General features: G+C 39.6%; 1 protein-coding gene and 1 long non-coding RNA gene across 2 annotated transcripts; one reads left to right on the forward strand and one right to left on the reverse strand.

The window, feature by feature from the left end:
- The first annotated feature begins 11,224 nt into the window (after positions 1–11,224).
- Positions 11,225–12,940, forward strand: LOC125316612. The gene is made up of 4 exons (XR_007199746.1): positions 11,225–11,325; positions 11,815–11,865; positions 12,524–12,670; positions 12,843–12,940. It is a non-coding gene; the product is annotated as an uncharacterized LOC125316612 (long non-coding RNA).
- A 4,091-nt stretch (positions 12,941–17,031) lies between these two features.
- LOC115733682 (TMV resistance protein N-like) lies at positions 17,032–22,289 on the reverse strand. Its single transcript, XM_048277496.1, has 3 exons — positions 22,183–22,289; positions 20,563–21,670; positions 17,032–17,571 (listed from the first exon to the last, which is right to left on the reverse strand). Exons 1-3 carry the CDS (start codon positions 22,287–22,289, stop codon positions 17,032–17,034), a joined length of 1,755 nt encoding a protein of 584 aa, XP_048133453.1.
- Between the last annotated feature and the right edge of the window lie 181 nt (positions 22,290–22,470).

Here is a 22,470-nt window from a genome sequence, read left to right on the forward strand (position 1 = left end):
AACGACATTCGTTGGGCTCGGATCAATCTTCTGCGTTCTCGTTTTACATTGGCTAAATGTTAGTCTTTCAATCTTATTTCTGTTTATACGAACTTAGACTACAATAATCTTAAGACAAATTTTCTGTATTGGACTTCTTGTTTTTGCGCTTAGTTCGTATAATTTTTTGTTGTGAACAATCTGTTCTTCGTTCGTTCGGTGGTGTATCAAGTTTCTGTTATGATGTTCGAATGATCATTCTCGAACTTCATTCGTAACGTTTATAAGAGTTGTTTTTCGAGATAAACATATTTTGTTTTTTGTGAACGTTGTGAGTATTCTGTGTGGTTGTACATTTCGTATACTACTTACAATTTGAAGAAAGTGTTCGGTTGGACTTTTGTGTTGAATACAACTTTCGTATAGTTGTCTTTCCCGAATTGTTGTTGCTCACATACTCACGTGTTGTCTGATATAATTTGTCCTCGACGTTTTCTTTGTAAGTTTTCTTTGTTACGTCGTTCATTAGTATATTTTATTTTATTTTTTAAAGAAATGGCTTCAACTTCGACTCCGATTACTCCTATTCCAAATCATGGAGAAAAGCCGGAAAAGTTCAACGGGTCCGATTTCAAGAGATGGCAACAAAAGATGTTGTTCTATCTCACAACCTTGAACTTGGCAAGATTCCTCAATAAGGATGGTCCTAAATTGGACGTTGGAGAGACAAATAAAGAAAAGATTGCTGCTGTGGATACGTGGAAGCATTTTGACTTCCTGTGTCGCAACTATGTCCTCAACGGTCTAGATAATACTCTCTATAACGTCTATAGTCCACCGAAAACGACTAAGGAGTTATGGGATAGTCTGGACAAGAAATACAAAACGAAGATGCTTGGATTGAAGAAATTCATTATCGGCAAATTTCTAGACTTCAAGATGGCTGATTCAAAGACCGTCTTAAGTCGGGTTCAAGAACTTCAAGTGATTATGCATGATATTCATGCTGAAGGAATGACTCTAAGTGAATCATTTCAGGTGGCTGCTTTTATTAAAAAATTGCCACCTTCCTAGAGAGATTTTAAGAATTATCTCAAACACAAGAGAAAGGAGTTGTCTCTTGAAGACTTGATTGTTTGGTTGAGGATAGAGGAAGATAATAGATCTTCTGAGAGAAAGTTGACAGAAAACTGGAGGTCTCAAGGGCCAATGTTGTTGAAGAAAGATCGAAACCCAAAAAGAAGAGGAAAATGCCTAGTAAGTCGGGAGAGGGATTCACCCAAGGTTTGAAGAAGTTCGTTGGCAAATACTTTAAGCGTGGAAAGTCCGGATATCGAGCCAAAGACTGCAGAACCAAGAAAAGGTAGAAAACTCAGGCAAATGTGGTGGAAGAGATTTCCAATGGTGTTGATGATATCAATTTGATCGCTATGATATCCGAGTGTGATATGTTGGGAAACCCCAAGGAGTGGTGGATTGATATTGGAGCAACTCGCCATATCTGTGCAAACAGATCGATGTTCTCGTCCTACACAATTGTGGGGGATGATGAAAAACTCTATATGGGTAATTCAACGACCTCCAAAGTTGAAGGTGTTGGAAAGATTGCTCTGAAGATGACATCCGGGAAAATTGTGACACCGAACAATGTTCTTCATGTGCTAGATGTTCGCAAGAATTTAGTGTCCGGATCTCTCCTTTCAAGAATGGCTTCAAGTTGGTGTTTGTATCTAACAAGTTTGTACTCTCCAAAAATGAGATGTATGTAGGAAAGGGTTATCTGAGTGATGGTTTGTTCAAGTTGAATGTAATGACCGTTGTAACCAAAGATGCTATGAATAAAGGTGCTTCTACTTATATGCTTGAGTCTTCTAATATATGGCATGCAAGACTAGGACATGTTAACTATAAGTCAATAAAGAAATTAATGAGTATGGGATTATTGCCGCAATTTGATTGTCCAAGTGAAAAGTGCCAAGTGTGTGTTGAATCTAAGTTTTCTAAGCCTCCTTTTCATTTCGTAGATAATAGAGTCACGGAACCTTTAGATTTAATATACACGGACATTTGTGATCCGAAAGCAATACCTTATAGAGGTGGTAAGAAGTACTTTATCACGTTTATAGATGATTGCTCGAGGTATTGCTATATCTATTTACTTAACAGTAAAGATGAAGCTGTGAATGCTTTTAGGACTTGTAAGTGTGAGGTTGAAAATCAGTTAAATAAGAAAATAAAAATAATAAGAAGTGATAGAGGAGGTGAATATGAATTTCCTTTTGAGGAAATTTGTTCTGAATTTGGTATCGTTCACCAAATTACCGCCCCTTATACACCGCAATCGAATGGTGTGGCGGAAAGAAAAAATCGATCCCTAAAGGAAACAATGAATGCATTGTTGAACAGGTTCGGTTTACCGCAGAATCTGTGGGGGAAGTCTGTCTTGACAGCAAACTTTATTTTAAATAGAGTACCCCACAAAAGGACACAACAAACTCCATATGAGAAATGGAAAGGCGGAATGCCTAACTTGAATTATCTCAAAGTGTTGGGATGTTTGGCTAAGGTTGTGGTTCCTAAGCTTAAAAAGGTTAAGATATGACCAAAGACTGTTGACTGTGCTTTTATCGGATATGCTCAGAATAGCAATGCATATCATTTTCTTGTTCATGAGTCAAAGATCCCGGATATACATGTTAATACGATCATTGAATCAAGGGACACTTCGTTCTTTGAAAATGTATTCCCGTATAACATAGTATATGAGCCAATTGATGATAATAAGAAGCCTCGAGATACTATATCTAGAAGTGATCCAATGGAGGATGAACCTAGACGTAGTAAAAGACAAAGGACTTCCACGTTTTTCGGACCTGATTTTTTAACGTATCTCTTAGAGAATGAGCCTCGGACATTCAAAGAAGCCGTGACATCGCCGGAAGCCCCGCTTTGGAAAGAAGCTATCAATAGTGAAGTTGAATCCATCTTGTCAAACCATACATGGGAATTGGTTGACCTTCCTCCTGGTAATAAGCCACTACAATGTAAGTGGATATTTAAGAGGAAAACGAAGGCAAATGGTGCTATTGATAAGTATAAGGCTAGGCTTGTAGTAAAAAGGCTACGGACAACGTGAAGGTCTTGATTATTTTGACACTTATTCACCTGTCACGAGAATTACATTTATATGGATGCTAATTGCCATAACAGCGATGTATAGACTTGAAATCCATCAAATGGATGTTAAAACAGTTTTTTTAAATGGGGAACTAGAAGAAAAAATATATTTGGAACAACCTGAAGGATTTATTGTTCCAGGACAATAGAAGAAAGTATGTCGACTTATTAAGTCACTTTATGGCTTAAAACAAGCACCAAAACAATGGCGTGCTAAATTTGACCAAGTCATGTTGTCAAATGATTTCAAAATTAATGAGTGCGATAAATGTGTATATGTTAAGCAAACTCAGAATAGCTTTGCCATTTTATGTTTATATGTAGATGACATGCTTATAATGGGTAGTGATAGTAAGGTTGTCAAGGAGATCAAATGCTTGCTCACAAGTAAATATGATATGAAAGATATGGGGATCGCAGATGTCATTTTAGGAATTAAAATTCGTAAAACATCTAAAGGACTATCTCTATCTTAATCCCATTACAGTGAGAAGATTCTTGAAAAAAGCAAGAATCTAGGCATATCACCGATAAGTACACCAATAGATATTAATTTACATCTTTCAAAGAATATTAGTGTAAGTAAAGCTCAAAATGAGTATGCTAGTATACTAGGCAGTTTAATGTATATCATGAACCGCACTAGACCGGATATCGCTTGTGCGGTAAGCAAGCTAAGCCGATTTACAATTAGTCCAAATGAAAATCGTTAGAAAGCTATGAAGCGTGTATTGGGCTACTTAAAGCATACTCAAAATTATACTTTGCATTATACAGAATATCCAGCGGTACTTGAGGGATATTGTGATGCAAATTGGATAACCGGCACTAAAGACACAAAATCGACAAGTGGATATGTATTCACACTTGGTGGGGGAGCAATGTCTTGGAAATCATCCAAACAAACTTGCATAGCAAGATCTACAATGGAATCAGAGTTCATTGCTTTGGATAAGGCCGGTGAAGAAGCAGAGTGGCTTCGAAACTTCTTGGAAGATATTCCAAATTGGCCCAAACCAGTGCCCGTTGTATGTGTACACTGTGACAGTTAAGCGGCAATAGGAAGAGCAAGGAATGTCATGTATAACGGTAAGTCTCGACACATACGTCGAAGACATAACACAGTAAGACAACTTCTTTCTAGTGGAATTATCACCATTGACTATGTGAAGTCAAAAGATAATATTGTGGATCCATTGACAAAAGGCATAACTAGAGAGATGGTTGCGAAAACATCAAGGGGAATGGGTTTAAGGCCTATAAACAAATCATCATAGCGGAAACCCAACCTAGTTGACTGGAGATCCCAAGATCTAGGTTCAAAGAGACAACTAAGTTATGAAGATAGTGTAAAGTCTTGTCAAATTTTTACTCATTCCGGGATAGAGACAGTACTAATACATGAAGGTTAAGCAAAAGCTTTTAATGATTCTGAATTGAGTATATGATATACTATATGTTCAGAAATCACATATGTGAGTGTGAAGTGAAGGCCGCTTCGGTGAGAATTGAAAAGGCCGAATTCTCTATAACACTCATGAAACCAGGCCGTGTTCATGGCCAAAACGAACACAACAGTTAGAACTAACCTTGTTCGAGAGAGAGTTATGTGATTTCTATTGTCTAGGCTTACACCAAAGGTCGACAGTTCAAAAACATCAAGTCTATTAATTGACCGAGTAAGTCCGATAGGTCTCACTAGGGAAAGTTCAAAGTCTCGGACTACTTATCCCGATGTAACGATTTGTCATAGAATAATCGCACATTGCATTTCATGCATATACGAAGAGTCATGATGTCCGAACATCTCATTCATGTGGGGGATTGTTGGGGATGTTATCCCTTAAGTCCTTTAAGTGTGAATGAGAAGTGTGGGAGTCCCACATAGGATAAGAGATAGATGGGAGATGGATTTATATATTTGAACTTTACAAATGGGTTTGGGCCCCAAGGGGCACCCCACATTTGTGGAAGGGAGAGGACCTACGCAAAGCTAGGTTGGCCCACGCACGCACCGCCGCCGCCACCCGGCCGGCTCGGTTCGGGTCGAGGCTTCTTATATTCCATTTTTTATATTTTATTTTTTGCCCATCAGTCTTTTATTTTTTGCCGAACTGACACATAGCCAAACAGAATTGTCTAGAAATTTCTGGACATTCGTCCGCGAACGAATAGTTGCAATTGTTCGAAAGGAAAAAAAAATTCGTTAAAGAATAACGAACAAACGCAATTGTTCGAAAAGAGTCGGCTATGTAAACTATCGCCCGAATTCAAGCTTCGTGACTCTTCGTGGCTTTTCGTTCTTCCAAAATAAATAGTCCTCGAATAGGCCATTTTCGGTTTCTTCCAGAACTTGCATGCCTGTTTTTCCTTCATACATTCGGTGCGATAATCCTACAAAGTTACGTTCGTTGGAGTCCTTTGAAGAAGTACCGCTTCAGAGGAACGCGATCCGTTCTATCCCGGGAAACAATTGTCCAACGTCCTCGGGTACGAAATTGAGGGAACAAATTTGTCTTAAGGACACAACGACATTCGTTGGGCTCGGATCAATCTTCTGCGTTCTCGTTTTACATTGGCTAAAGGTTAGTCTTTCAATCTTATTTCTGTTTATACGAACTTAAACTACAACAAGAATCCCCAGTGAATAACTTGTATCTTTGTTAATGATGTATGCATAAAGCATAAATAAATTCTGCAGTGTTTGATGGTGCTTTAGTTTTTCTCCTTTGGCGAATGTAGTTCTATCCCTTTTGAGACGGAGGATATCCGATTGGCTATCGCAATAATTGGTGATTAATTTTTCCTGACAGGCTGACACTATATGTCGATGAGTGTTTGCCCATTGATTAGACGAGAAGAAGCTTTCCAATATCGGCCCGTCGAGAAAATATTGTATATGCCGGCCCCTCCACGATCATGCATGGCTCTATGACCATTGCTCTCTTTCTCTCTCCAATTATATAGCACTCTCTCTCCTCTCTTTTGTGCGTCTTTAAGAAAAAGAACGAAGCCACTCTCTCTTTTTTTTTTTTTTTGCAAGTTACTTTCCCTCTCTCGCCCCCAAGAGCCTCACTAGTCGCATCTCGAGTTGCCTCTGTCTCCGTTGTCACAAGGAGTATTAGAATCGAACCGAAACCCGAATTGAACCGAACTAGAAGTTCGTGCATTTTCGTGGTGCATTTATTTTACAAAAAATGAGTGATTTGAAAAATATTTTCTAAAAAGTAATCACTTATATCTCTTACAAAAATAAACAAATAAAAATTTTTATCATTGTCTACGAAAATAGTCGAGCACGGAATGTTATCGATGGCGAAAATATTTTCGAAATGCGAAACAAACGCATCCTCGGTTCCGTTCGATTTTCAGTTCAGTTAATAATCAAAGAATTCGAATAATTTAACAAATCAATTCAGTTCGGATAACGGATTTTAATTTGTCTCTCTCTTCCTTTCGTGCATGCTCACTCTCCTCTCTCACTGTTCACTTCTCATCGGAGCCGTGGACGGCTCCCCTTCTTCTTCTCTCTCCCTCTTTTCATCTTTGTGCTCTCTCTCACCGGATGAGAGCAGTAGATGGCTTGGCTTCTCTCTCCCCCTTTTCATCTTCGCGTCTCTCTCATCTTCTACCTAATCCTTTCTGTTTTGATCACATCTTGTGACTGAACAAAACTCCACACTTTCAATCCGTGGATATTACGTTGAATGGTGGAAGAAGAGATCAGCTTTAGCCATGGATGAGTTCCGACCAAATCCAGTCCCTTGGCAGTAGATGTGGAAGTGAGGCACCAGACGAAGGAGACGGCCAAGCTGGAGAGATGCGATGCCGGCGAATCCTGTGGCAATGACGTAACGAAGCATTGAGGTTGGGCTCCCGGTGGCCGACAAAGGAAAGGCTCGCTTTCATCTTAACCATCATTAGCATTCTTTGGAGAAATCAAATCAACATACGCACAACAAAGCACTAGAGATCTCAAACAAAAGAAAAGAAAGAACAAAATAAAAATCAAACTGAAAACCGAACCAAATCAAATTGAGTTTTTCGGTTCGGCTTGGTTCAAGACGAGTTTTGATTCACTTCAAGCATATAAAATTTAAATGAACTGAACCATTGACATCCTAGTTGTCGCCTAAAAAAGCCACTCCCTCTTCGTCGCTCCCTAGAGCCCCCGCCGATGGCCTCCCAGGCTTAGATCCGATGCCTCCACTACGTCACCTCCGGGAGCCACTCCCTCTCTTTCGCGCTATCAAGAGCCCTCGCCGACGTGCGTTGCCCAAGTTGCGTGTGCCATGGAATGCGTGAATGGAACCTTGGCCAGTACACGTCGACGTGTGTAATATGTGCATACCCGCGTGGATAAAGGATTTCAATTCCTTGTGTTATGATCTTCTTAAAGAAAAGAAATAAGGGTGAGTTTATTTAAATAATTTCAAATTTATATTCTGAAAATGATCACTCGTGTCGCTTACAAAGATAAATTAATAAAAAAATTCATCATTTGAATATATTTAGCCATAAATTGTTATCAATAACGAAAATTTTTTGGGTGATTGATTACTTCAAGCTATAAAAATGGGTATTAGTTTTAATTTTTTTAAACTCATATATTTTTGGTGAAATAACTGGAGTAAAATTACAAAATTGGATCTAGAAAAAATTTCAAATAAGGGTCTATAGTGCTCTCATTTTCTCAAACAAGGGCCTGAAGTGGACTTGTTTCAAATAAGGGTATGGAGTGCCCTTTTTTTAAAAAAAAAAATGTCGTGATTTTCTCTTTTTTATTTTCTTTTTCTTTTTCTTTTTTTCTCATTTCTATTTTTTTTTTCCTTTGTTTCGCCCATACCCTCACTTGTTTTACCCTCTCCCGGGCGGTGTTCATCGTCTCTTCCAAAGATACAACCCGGAGGACTCCGTAAAATTCTTACAAGCGAAGAGAAAATTTCTATCCAAAAGAAAAGGGGAAATTTCAACGCCTCTTCTGGTTCCTTGGTCGACCCTCAACGACGATCGCACCCGCGCTCCAAATCTGTTCGTCTTTGAGGTCACACGACCCCAGCATTGCCCCAGCTGGGGTCCGGCGATCTCTTGGGCCCATGGTGACGACCCAATGAGAGACTCGAGGCTCGTCATCCTCATTGCCAATGGTGGTGATTGTCGATTTCCTTCTAGCTTTCTTGACTAAATGTCGCCCCATGAGATTGTCGAGCACTTCCATGGAGAACTCGGCTACAAAGCCATTGATATTGTCTCTCTTGGCCTCGCCCTGCCTAGAGGTGAGGCCGCCCTTAATGGCCACAAGGGACGTCTTGCCACGGCCGGCGAGGGTTGGGCAAGGGTCGCCAACCTCGACCAAAGAAGAAAAAAAAAAGAGAAAAGGAAAAAAAAAGAAATCGAGATAAGAAAATGATGCAAATACTCTTGTCAGTCTTTTTTAAAAATAAAGATGATATTTTAGGTTCTTATTTAAAATAATATCAATTTTAAATTTTTATTTTAAAAAAATGAGACTCGGGCCCCTTTTTTTTTAATTTTCCCTTGGATCTATGACCTCGGCTCTCTCTCCTCTGCTCTGGGTTGGGCTGGACCGACCCACCCAAGTAATCTTTTGTTTCTCTTTATGTTTAAGCCTCGTTCGTCTGTAATCAAAACGTCGTCGCTTGGGGCATCATCTTCTGTCTCAGTTGTGAGGTCTCTGAATTGAGAGAGAGCGAGAGAGAGACTCTGACGAGAAAGCTCTTCGACCTCGCTTCGCTTCGGCATGGTGCTCTCTCTCTCTCTCTCTTCTAATGACTGCTCGAGTCGTTGAGCTTCTTCACTGAACCTCTCGCATTCCTTCTTCAGGATTATTTGAAGACGGCGATTCCTTCGCAGCTCATCTCGGAGAGAGGCTCCAATCTGGTCGTCATGAGCCCCGGTACTCCCACCTCTCTCTTCAACGGAATCGAATAGTAAGCGCCTCGCTCGACCCTAGCTTGAACGTGCTCGTTCCTTGCTTTCCAGGTTCTGCGAACATCAGAGTGGGCCTCGCTCAGCAGGACGCGCCTTTCACCGCACCTCATTGCATCGCCCGGTACACCAGCCATGTGCCCAAGCGAAACGTGCAAGATCAGGTCCGACCATGTTTCATGACTTTCTTTTTTCTCCGTCTGGTTTTTCGCGCGTGTTTGGTTTTGGCACTGTGGAAGTGATGGTTTGTTGTTGCTTTGGAGTTTCTAGATGCTCAATTCTCAGGTTACGACCGCGCAACACATGGAGCGAGAGAAGGCGTATGATATTGTGGGTTGACTTCTGCTGTTTGTCTTTAGTTGTGACGTGGGAATGCCTCGAATTTTTGAATTTTTCTCAGTATTAACGTGTGGATTAGTGTACCTCAGATAGCATCGTTGCTGAAGATTCCGTTCTTGGATGAGGAGGTCACGAACAGCAGCTCTTTCCAGCGCAAGGTTTGGGAGATTCCGTTCTTGGTTGAGCTGCTCGCTCGCTTCTGCTTAATTTTCAAAATGATATGGCAGATTTAGAGGAGGCCTGTTGTGTGAACTTCATTGTTTTCATGGTCCAATTATCTTTTTATTCTGTCATTTGAGTTGGCCACTCGAAAGTTCAGTATTTTAAGGCAGTTGTCTCAACTTATACTCTGTTTTCTTCATACGGTATTCTATGAACTGTTTTGGTCTTTATTAGCACATTGTCCTCTGAGGAAGTTTGTTTCTTTGATGGTTAGGAAAGGACTTGAAAGATTTTTAATGCCTTTTTCTCGACAACTTAGAAATTTCTCCTCTTGTTCTATGTAAATCTATGATGCATTGTTATCCAAGAGGAGACTGCAGAGTAGTTGCACCCTTGGATCTAGGATATTCTCAAATTTAAGTACTGTTGGAGCTCTGTTCCTGCTCCCCAATACATAACTAAAATAAAATCACCCAGCACGGCCCAAAAAAGAATGGAAGTCTACCCAAAGTGCTTGGATGTCTATGTGTCTATGTAAGGACATGTATATGAATGTCCTTTGCTGCCTTTTTTGTGTATTATTTTGCAGTCTTCGGATTCTAATTGCATCATGATATTTGTTATTGGAGTTCGTCCATGATTGTGTCAGGCAAGGCATTTCCTTGTCAATTTGTTTTCACAGTGAAAGAAAAACTGACTTACCTGTTATACAGATGGGACGTGTTGACGCCTATAATCCACAGAATGTTAGGAAAGATTCAGTCTTTTCTTGGACGGATGTGTATGAGAAGCAAAGTTCGACTCTGGTAACAGGTCTATATATAACTATTTTTTTCTATTCATTGGCTAATGGTTTTTCTGAGTTAATTGACTTCACTATGGCTCAGACCTTTTCCCTTTCTCTTCTTACTTATTTTATCTGCTTCTACTTATTGATATGTCATAGACTCAGAAACCACGCTGTCAGATCATGGACGGCTTTGTCTGTGCAAAGAAAAATGGCAACATGGTACTTATATTCCCTCATCTAAGATTTGATGTAGTATATACTTCTGTTGATTGAATATTCGTAACAATATAAGATTTTTAGCTTTTGTCTGGGCTGGAGCATGTTTCCAATATACTAGATGCCTAGGATAACGACACTCTACCACTAAACAGTGATCGTCTCTATGTCATTTTGGAACTAAGTAGAGAAGCTGTGAGGTAGATATAAACTAAAAATTCCATATGATTGTTTGGTCTCTAAGTTAGAGTATCAGGGGTGTTAAGTTTTGTGGGCTCTTTTTGAAAATGGGTTTGCACCCCCTTGGTGCCCTACAGTTGAACTTTTCTATCTATCAAGCAACCATCCTCTTAGGATTTGCAATGTCAGCTCCTGTTTATTTACATCCCATCCCCCCCCCAAAAAAAAAAAAAAACCAAACAAGGGAAGAAAAAACAGAGAACGGTGTTTTCTTTTGTTTTCTATGGTCTCTTCCATTTAAATAGGAGGATTTTTGTTTGGAGGACTTAAAAGTCCAAATGTTGGGTCAATAATAATGTGTCTTGGTGCCCATCATGGACTCTGGTGTCATTGTCCAGTATTTTTTTTTTTTTTTCCAAAGAACATTTCCAATAGAAATTCCGAAGCCTAAATTGGTTCTCATTACTAATTGATTCTGTTGTTACAGAGTATTGCATGCAATTCCTTCAAATGAAGCAATTGATACGGTCGAGGTCAGTACACTCTTTCGTTGCTTGTCGCTGTCATGTTAAGTACTTCTTTGCTATATTTAGTTGTGGACTAGTCGTGGAGATTAGCTGGTCATGCAGCTTATTTTCATATTATTGGCAACCACATGATAAGCGGCATAAATTAGCACGATGTTTACATGTTAAATAGGTCGATTTGTGGATTTTTTTATTGCTGGAACAAAGGACTACATTCTATCTATGCTCCTCAGTTGTAGTTATCCAAATTTCTTAAAACACGTCTTATTCAAAGGGTATAGAGGCTTGGGTTTTTCTGGGCATATCATTTGTATCTCATGACTTGAGTTTGTCACCATTCCATGTCGTATGCTTTGAAGATTTCGTCATAAAGGTTAACGAGATGTGCAGTATTCTTAAGCTAGACTTACCAACAATGCATGTGAGTTGAAAATTCCAATAGGACTAAATTTGTGCACTTTTGGATTGAGCAAACTGAGTTGTTGTCTTAAACAGGTTTTGCAATCAAGAACGCACCCTACTTTTGTGTCATGGAAAGGTGGAGCGGTAAGATAAGCATTCTCATAACATCTTCTCACTATTTTTTGCTGTAAGAAGATGAATTTTGACTAAGACTCTGTAACTGGCGAGTTGAACATGACTCATTTCCTTTCCTGCCTGATGGAGACTGGGAGCTGTTTTGTATAAGAAATTCTGTTGGTTTTAAATCAAAATATGCAGAACATATTCGCCAACATCCCCTTTTACTCGGCCAATAATTATGGGGGTAAAGGCAAACATTACATTTTCCAAAAGTACGCGCCTTGTTTAAATACAGCATCTCAAAGAAAAAGAAAAAGCTTCTTCAAAGAGAGACATACCATGTTTCCATGGTAATCAAACTCGTCACATAACATTGATGATATCCTCAAGTTAGACCTTGTCACGGTCTTTTGAATAGAGGATTTGAACACTGGCTAACTTAAATATATTAAAATATTCATGTCCATCATTCGAACTCGCAACTTCTTAGTGATGAGTTTACTTGTTTAATTTAAGTTGTAGCCTTTCTTAACTTGTTGATTCTCAGGCTATTAATTTGAAGTGCAACCTGAAAACTTTTGGGTCAAAATCTGATATATCTCTTAGTATTGAAAGACTATTGCTGGGAGTATTCTGATAGATTAAATATTCCTCTTACTGTGGCATGCTTTGTTCTCAACAGATTTTAGGAATTCTTGATATTGGCCGAGATGCTTGGATACATCGAATGGACCGGATTCACAATGGAGTCCATGTTGGTATCGGCAGAAAGTACCAGGACTCTTATTATGTCCAAGCACAAGCAACATGTTACATAAACTCTTGAAAGGTAAAACAATTGAGGCTCATAGCTACTCCCATTAAACTGGTCAGCGGATATGCTCTTATTATGACTTTCGGGATAGTCTATGTTACTATTTCACTACTGGATGTTCGAAACTCCATTTGAGGACATTGATTGCTGATCTCGATGGGTCTCTAAATACACTTGTGTCTACCAGGCAGGACCAGATGTTGAAGTTTTAAATCATCTTCACTTGTGCAGCAGTTGCAGCAGGTGGTTTCCCCTTCTAAGCGTTCTGTGGGGTAAGGTTGCAAGCCTGTTAAGAATTGCAATTGTCCGGTGTCCCATCCGAACGATTGCATAACTGCGGGGTGGTTATAACTGTTGCATTTCTTTCCTTCGTTCTGATCAGAGTTTGCACATCCTAATTAATATGGCTTCTTGTTGATAGTCGAAGTGCATCCGAAGTCGGCTGGTTTTTGTGGACAAAGAAAGCGAGTGCTTCTTCTATGGCAATATCAGGCGGCTGGAAGGGTACTTGGTGATACTGATAGATTGCATTCCTCCCCTACTTCTTTTGCCGCAAAATATGTTGAAATCGTCCCCTCCCTGCATAATATCAAGTTTCTTTTCCCGCAAAATATGTTTTCTTCACTTAGAATAAATCAAAACGAACTACTAATCCGAGTTAATTTCCATGCAAAACCATGCTGGCCTTTCATGTATCGAAACGAACGGAATCGGTTTTTCCAGATTTTCCTTCTATTTGGTTTGCGCGGTTGAATCGAAGGACGGTTTTGCACCCGTCAAGGTCTTGTTACCGGTACTAACATATCACGTAGCATGGTGCACAATCGCCTATCGAAAGGCCCCGTTGATGTTCATCTGGCTGAACCTCTTGTTTTCGTGTGCTGCAATCACCTATCAAAGGAACCCGTCGATGTTCGTCCGGCTGAATTTCTTTCTTTCGTGTACTGCACTTAACGTATTTTCGCTTCGAATTCTATGAAATGAATTTATTACACTTCGAATCACCACGATTTCTTGAACTTCTAGTGCTTTTCGAACTCTTACATTTAGTACTTTTTGGACATTTAGTAAGTCAAGACTTTACTTATTTTTTTCAACATAAAATCGACTTTTGAGCAACTTTTTTTCTTCATTATCTTTTTCTTTTCTATTTCTCTCGCTACGTGCAAAACGTGCGATTTCATGCTAATACAAGGCATGAAGACACCAAAGCAAGTCCCATTAGATAGATACTCCTATTTTCACAAAAAGAAGCTCTATAAATAAACACCCTTTTTTTCCTCAGTTTTCCTTTTGCACACCCCCCCCGCCTTCGCTTTTCGCACCACCTTTTTTCCTTTTTTTTTTTTTTTTTTTTACCAACATTTTACGAGCCAAAAATCCTGCAGCCGAAAATCCTGTCCTCTGCCACTGTTCAAGAAGAACATCAAGAGCGTGTCTTGTTGCCTATGAAAGACAGCATATCAGACTGAGGAGCCTTGCCAGAGAGAAATTTGCTCTTAGTGTAGTTTCATCTTTAATAGGAAATGCATTTGCTGAGAAATGTTTTCTCCGACAAGTATATAAAAGATTGATCAAGGCATACACTACATGATATCAACAAGTTTTGCTCGATTGAAGTTGCTGAGAATCTCACATGAAAAAAAGGCTTCTTATTGGTTGGCCACCTCCACCTTTTCTAACAATATATTTTTTTTTAACCCTAGAGCAAGGTGCCTTTGTGTTTTCCATTATGCTCCACAAGATACTGATAGGGCCAAATATTTTTTCACACTAACTATTTATTACCGTCCGCCAATTCATAACAGGAATGGACTATTAGATAAGAGACTACCTTTACCAAAAACCGGGCTCAAACTATTTGTGTAGATGTGGCCATTTTGTGAAAAAAATGTGGCCCGAGAAGCAGGTTTTTACATCTTAAGGGTGCGCATCGTAACACTTTTGAAAGTGGATTTCTGCTCCAAATGTGCTCCAAAAGGCAATGCAATGCTCACAATTCATTTTTGTACCAAAATAAGTATACCAAAGTCTAGCTAACATATGGCCTAAGGAAACAATGTTCGGAACTTCACGAAAGCTGATAAAGACCATAATAGCACAATGGTAGATGAAATTCGTAAAACACTGTGCATAACAAAGCCACATTATTGCTAGTGTTAATCCATTTACAGCCTAATAATGCATGGAAACTTCCACTTATTAACAGATTTGTTGTGATAATCCTTTTACCATCTATTAAAGGAATAATCATGGGAGACATATAATGATCAACAATAACTACGAGTGGATAATTCGAGGGTATCAATTCAGAGCAACAACAAAGTGCTGTTGGCCAAATTTATACAAGACCGTGGAGAAGCAATGATAAACCATACATTTCGTGTGTCTTTAGTCCGGTTTCTTCCCGCCACAATGACATGCCCATCCTCAAAAATCTCACATTTGCTCAATCAAAGTGGTACAATCTGAAATCATTCACTAATTAAGACCGATTTGTTCTGAAATGCACGTGGTTACTGAAAATCTGTTTTCTACCCAACTGGAACTTCAAGACTGTCCAAAGCAAGCTTTGCCTTATGTAAGAATAGCATATAGGTTTTGTTACTCCTCGGGAGAAAAAAAAAATATACTGTAAGAGTCAGAAATTCTCAAGCAATTCAAGAAGAAATCTTCATCAAGTGTCCAGAAGTAGAAATATTCAGTATCGGTATGCAGCTACTAATGGAATGAATGCATGTCTCACAGCTATATAATCGGGATCCCGCTGGTCCCGTATAATATACTGGTCACAAACTTCTGAAAAATCAGTATTACAACATACTCGTCATGTAATTCGGATGCAAATCCCACTTAACTGTTAAACTGATATGGCTCTAACCACGCTAAAGCAAAAACAGCAACTAATTTGAGAAACTACATGTGCTGATTTCAGTGTGTCCTATCATCGGTACCTCAGAAGCTTCTTTTTCATTATATAGGTTTCACTCAAACATCCAAGAAGCTTCCAGGAGTTAAGCTTCTTGGCATTTTCCTTTATTAAGGCTATGGCACATAAGGATTAAAAGAGAACCCTAAACTGTTGCAGAGGCGTCAGAAATCAGAATCGACAATCAGCTTCTTGCGCTTTTGTCTCTATTCCACTGAATAACTTAAGAAAACTCCGTGTATATCTGGTGATTCTTGTCGTTTTCATATCCACAGTCTACAGGGCGAAAGAAAAAAAACCACTTAACCAGTTATCCATGGACACAACCGATGTTCATATTACTCTCTAGCTCCGAGTAAATTTGGTTTTCAATTATCCCTAGTTGCCAAATTCGAAAAGTGGTAAAAGCACTCGACTGTCAAACAACCTTTCCCGGTGGCTTGCCGTCTCGCTTCTTCACTCCCCTATGGTTTTGCCGGCTGGTTGGCCGCTGCAATTCGTGATTTCGCATAAGGGAGTTCCCGTTCTATACCACGCGGATTGGCTCAGTTTGTCGCCTGAGAAGGGGACTGAACCAACCCATGTACAACCCCTTCCCATTTTGTTTCACTCTCCCTCCCTTGTTTGTCCTTTGAACGTAGAATTCACCGACTTCTCTCAATAAATTGCCACTTCTAGCGATGGTTGCTGACTTTTCGGCTTGTAAAGTCATTACCAATGAGTTCACTACCAAGCATCCACAAACAAAACATACGAAAGAAACACTTAGTCAAAGACCCTTGAACAAATGCAACGATACATTTTTCAAGTTCCCGCGCAGTCATAACACCGTACGAATCGAATTTCAAAATCCATCTCGAGTATCACATCAACTAATACAATTCGGATGTGCCAGGCCAGGCGTTACCTGATGTACAGCAAGCCGCATGATGCCCAGAACCTCAAAGGAGAGAATCCTTCACCCAAAGCCCGTCATCAATTTCCATGGTTTCAGTCAGCAGTTGTAGTTGGTCGCCTTCGGTTCACTAGGAAGACTGTTTTAGGAAGACGGAACTTCTTCTGCTCATTACATTCGTCGGAGATCGGCGGCGTCTGATGGACGATGAGCAGTCGCAATGCTGAAACTAGAGTCGGTGGAGTTCGAGGTTCGCCTACGGCGGAGACAAGAGGATTTAAAAATAAAGAATGAAAAATAAAGTTATACTTGGGGCCAATATCTAAAGAAAGACAGTGGAGAGAGAGAAATTAAAACACAAAGAAAAGAGATAAAGAGAAGAAAACAGGGAGAACAGGAAAAAAGAAGGAATTGGAATCAAGATCACCTGAATTTTACTGACCTAGGAATTGCTTCCATTAGAAGTCCACGTAGTCCTGGTTCGCAAGCCTCAAGGGAGGATCTCTTTGATATTATTTGACTCTGTTTCTCGACGGCCATTTCACAATCTCGCTAGTCCTTCTGCTGATCTGCTTCGCTCGAACTATCTTCGTGCATAAGTGAACTTGTAGCTACAGAATATGTTGATTCATAATCAACCTCGTAGAATAAAGCTAGATCAATCAGCTGATTGTCTCGAAGCTCAGCATCATCCCCTAGATGCTTGCATATTATTTGGGATCCCAACTTTGTCATATTTCCACCTGATATTGTAACCCCAAACTCTGCATAATTTCCATCAATTTCACAAAAATCGACTGCTCCCCACAGCTTAGTTGGTCTGAAATACAGAAGTAAGACATGCTCCGAATCCAACGAATGGGAACACCCTACTCCATCGGCTTTCCGCATTTCACCATTAACATGTGCAGAAATCCGAAACTCGGGTTTTGTTCCCTGTTCATCAGGACGAAAAACGAAACATAGAACCATTCCAAGAATTTTGTCGTATATGTCCTTCGAAGCCATAAAAGATACGGAGCGCTCTTCATGAGGAAGGATCCACTGTGGCATCTCTCCTCCGGGGAGAAGACTTCCGCAACAAGACCATTTCTGTCGCATAGATAGACTGGTAGTAAGTATCCAAGTCAATATTAGTTCCCAATGATAACATCCATTGATGCTTGCTTGCATTAATGCACGAGTCTTATGCGACAGAAAACATTCCACAAAAGTACGGGAGCCACCTAGGTTACATTATATGTATATGCATATGCATGCAGAGCTAGGAAAAATTGTCAAAAAAGTCGTGAACATATTGCCCTATTATTAATACAGTCCTAAACTTTTTAACTTTATCAATTCAGTTCTAACCATTTTCTACCATTATAATATGCAAGCACACAATGGACCCAACATATACTCCACGCCGATATGGATGTGTTTTCGTGTGTGTGTGTGTGTGTGTGTGTGTGTGTGTGTGTGTGTGTGTGTGAGAGAGAGAGAGAGAGAGAGAGAGAGAGAGAGAGTAACCTGGCCATCCGAGTAAACCGGATCTGCCAAATCTCTGCGGACAAAATGATCAATTAAGGTTAAATCTTCAATTCTTTGTAGAGATTCGCAATTTTCCGCAGATAGAATATTCAAAAATCGGGGAATCTCGGGAAACTCTTGTAATTGGCGGTTGTTTTCAATACACAATAGAGTCAAACCACCACGCGCACGGATGGATGTAGGAAGCATGGTAATATTGTTCTCCGTCAAACGCAATTCACACATGACAGGACAACAAGAAAGATCCTCGAGAAAGTCAACTTCGGACAGATTACACCCCGTAAGGTCTAACCAGTGTAAACTTGGAAGTCCGGTCTTCATGCATGGATCACCTGAATCCTCGTACATTGGAAACCCAACTAAATTTGTGCAATAGGTAACTTGCAGGTTTTCAAGGTTTTGTAACTTATAAATCGAAGATGAAAGACGTTCCAGCCTCTTGCACTTTTTTTATATGTATTCCCTTCAATGAGACAAGATTTTCTATTGATACAGGAAGTTCTTTAATAGCGGTTCCTCCTAACCGAAGACTTTCCAGGCGTTCGAGACTATGTGGAATATCAGGGAACCTTGCAAATTTTTTGCATTTTTCAATAATGAGCTCTCGCAGATTTTTTGACTTGAGTGCATCTGGAAAAACACTGAGTTCAGGGCACTCCCTTAAAATTTTCGACGTGGAGCGTTCATCGGCATCCCAGGTGAATCGTTTTTCTCAAGAGCCACGGAGATCCGAAGATTCCGAAGTACCCTGGCGATCGGAGAACACGAGAGAATCCAAAAAAGTTGAGATTTTTAAGCTCGTGAAGTCCTGAAGTTGTCGAGCTCGAGTTGAGCGACATGGCGAGTGCGGTGCAGAAGCACCCTCCCTTCTGTCTCCTCTTCCTCCGACTTCATTGGTGGCAGATTCCACTCTCATGCAGGTCTACTCTCTCTTAACTGGGTCTTCTGCGAAGATGCGTAATCTTGCTGCATTTGTGAAGTAATTGATGTTAAGCACATAAATCAGGCATTGCATGGCAAGTGGGGAAGATGAATACCATGAGCTTCTGCTGACATTCACATTGTCCGAGCCTGGTTACTTTTTTGGGGAAGTTTATGATCTTGAAAAGGAATGGGGTATCATTCGTTCGTCAAATTGTTTCTGCGAATCTTTGAAAACGACGCATGCACGACAATTTGACGAATCTTATGTAGTTTCAGTTTCTCGCATACTAGAGGAGCATCGCATGTTTCTGCATTGGGCATCGCATTTCGGCGTTTCACCTCGATTCCGTTTTGTCAATCTCAGGTTGGTTCTCTTAGGTTACAATCAAATCACTGTTCATGGTTATGTAATCCATGACAGATTATTTACGCGTTGGATGTTTTGGACCTATTGGTAATGTCCTCTGGATTCTGAAATCCATTCGCGTCATCGATCACCATGCATGAATATCAGGTGATGTTCCCGAGATTCTTATGCGTTAAAAGTACACGGATTCAGTGGAAAACCTCATCATTAGAGTGAGTAACATTAAAAATCCCAAAGCAGCACGCACTTTTGCCCCTTACTAATTTTCATCTTACAAAAAACCTAAGTTGACAAGATTATGACATATTTAATCTAAACTGATTTTCGTCTAAAAGAAAATCCCAAGCCGATACTCCTCACCCAAGTTTACCCTCTATTAGCATATGAAAATTAGTTCGGGATAAAATTGTGCTACGCGTCATGCATGTGGCAATCCCAAAGTCCAAGTGAAGTGTCACGTGGCGAGTATGCTTATGTGGACCATGAGACAAAACCAACAACCATGCCATGTGTTATGCCATGTGAAAATCATAGAAGCGCAGTAAAATGCCACATGCGAGTGACGATGTGAGTCACATATCATAACGATGCCTTGTGTCAAGCCATGTGACAATTATAGAAGCAAAATGAACATGTGACAATTATAGAAGCAAAATGAAGTGTCAAATAGTAAGCACACGAGTGAACACTTCGTTGGATTTAAGCGCTAACCATATATAATAGATGAAGGTCAAGAATACATGTTATGTCATGATGAAATTTCCCGAAAATCAACAAAATTTCAAATTTATTGAAGTTCTTCAAATACAATGAACCAACTTTGAAAAACATTTGGACGAAAATACAAATTTAATATATTGAATTCAAAGGGGCCGATATAGGTAAATGCTCACCTTAAATTGATTTGGCACTATCGTGACCCTACAATTGCTCATAGCAAATCCCACTAATTTCTTTCGGCCAGAGGAAAATTCTGGAATTCCGGGACCACATCCATCCCATTCAAACCATCTCAGGTCATTATGAAGATAGGTAGGATCTTGAGAACCATGCACATTGCGCAAAATTAGAAGTCTCAATCTTCTCATTTTTGTAAAAGTATCGAGACCGATAAATATTTCTGTCGGCTCGGGTGACTCCAACACAATGGCTCTTACCACATGACTTCCCCGTATACAAGACTATTTAGGTTACGCATGTTCAGTGGCTAGAGTAAAAACTATAAGGAGCATAATTTTCATCGTATTTGCAAGTCTTACCATGTCACTAGACACAACTTCAACAGCGTCATCACAAAACCATAGCCCGTCGCGTCTCCTGGGATCGGCGCTTTCTTGGATCACAATATCCATACCCATCAATTGAATCAAGCCATGCATTTCTACTATATTTTTGGACTCAATGCTTATCAAGGACCTCTCGGTGAGAATTTGTAATCCTATTACCACCTTAAAATCACAACTGTCAAGAGCGTTCTCTATATACTTAGTTTCGCGCCCCTTAAAGAAACAGGCAATGTGAAGAAAAATCTCTTTCTCATTTGTCTCTAGTCCATCATAACTTATTTTAAGCACATCATTGATGTCTTTCTTAGGAGACATAGAAACTTTATCCATTGCACTTTCCCATGCATCTTCTCTTCTACCACGTAAGAAGGAACCTAGCACCTCAAGTGCTAAAGGAAGACCTTTAGCATGATTCGGAACACCATCCACTAGATCTGTCCTAATTTCAAATTTTTGGTGTGTCGGAAAAGCATGCTTACTAAGTAGCTCATGAGCTGCATCCTTATCCAGTTCTTTAACTTCATAAACATGATCTAGATCTATCCCGTGACTAGTCAATACATGCCTATCTCTTGTAGTGACGATGATCCCGCTTCCATTACCAAACCACTTGCATTCTCCTGCTAAAGCATTTAACTGGCGCAAGTCATCCACATCATCAAAGATAAGGAGAACTTTTTTGCGACAAAGTCTCTCTTGTATTTGATTAATACCTCTATCAACACTGGACACTACTAATCTTTCTTTGAGTTTTAACACCTCAAATAGCAAGTTTTCTTGCAAAGTAGCCAAATCTTTGCTGTTTTTTGAAGCATCTCGAACATTCAGCAGAAAACATGAACCCTCAAATTGCTTGAAAATTTTATTATAAACGGATTTGGCTAAAGTCGTCTTTCCTATGCCTCCTTTTCCCCATAATCCCACCATGAGAACATCGTCATCGGACTGAAGGTTTAAAATCGATTCCAACTTTGCAACTTGGGAATCTATCCTCACTGGATACTTAGCAACATGCAAAGGTGCTCGGTTTACGTGAGTGGAGATTTCCATCACAATTCTTTGTATAAACTCTGACTCATTTCTGAAAAAAAAAAAACGAAAAAGAAGTTGTGCCATCATTTTAGTAATCTGAATAAGCAAATAGCAAGCAATTACTAGCCAACAATGACCAAAGCAGTGCATCACATTTTCACATAACCACAGCCAAAACAAAATATATTCCCACCAAATCGAATTACTAACTAACTTTAGAGATTGTCAATCTTAATTAGATTGACTTATCAACTTGTTTTGCATTATGTCACTAACCAATTTTGGATTGCCAAGCTTATTTTTCTTTAATTTATCACCTATTCTTCTCTCTTGCCAAATTTTATTTTTCTTTCTTAACTAAGTCTCAAATTTACCAACTCTTATATGAAATTACTAACTTTAACTAAATCCATTTAAGATTTCAGGATTCTCGAGATGAAGTATCTATATGGACACTTACAATCATGTGTGTAGATTAATTCATTTATTTTAAAAAACAATCTCTATAGTTACTTGTAATAATTATCTTCTTACACAAAATATGGACTCCACTCCACTTACTCATCTTTCAGATGCCACCCGGACAAGCTAGCAGCATCGAAAAGAGCTTTCTTCCATCTCTTCACTTCCTCCGAATCGTTCCCGATCTTGGACTCGTGCTCAAGCATAGCTTTTTTGTATTTGTCTCTTGGTGTTCTCACTTCTTTGGGTTCCACTTTGTAAAATACTGGAAAGACTATGAGGTCTCTTTCTTCCTTGCAGTTCATGATTTTTGCCACCTCTTCCAAACACCACCGTGAGAAAGCGTAATCCTCAGAGAAAATGATGATTGCGATCTGCGATTCCTCG

The sequence above is a fragment of the Rhodamnia argentea genome, chromosome 1 (assembly GCF_020921035.1).
Source record: "Rhodamnia argentea isolate NSW1041297 chromosome 1, ASM2092103v1, whole genome shotgun sequence".
Taxonomy (NCBI): Eukaryota; Viridiplantae; Streptophyta; class Magnoliopsida; order Myrtales; family Myrtaceae; genus Rhodamnia; species Rhodamnia argentea.

Bases quoted from the DNA above. Each gene is read 5' to 3' on its own strand.
- LOC115733682 (XM_048277496.1), bottom strand. From the start codon at position 22,289: ATGCTTGAGCACGAGTCCAAGATCGGGAACGATTCGGAGGAAGTGAAG. The intron at 21,671-22,182 runs GTAAGTGGAGTG...TTTTTTTTTCAG, and splicing joins GGGTGGCATCTGAAAGATGA to AAATGAGTCAGAGTTTATAC. The intron at 17,572-20,562 runs GTAAGACTTGCA...TCTATGCGACAG, and splicing joins AAGTTGTGTCTAGTGACATG to AAATGGTCTTGTTGCGGAAG.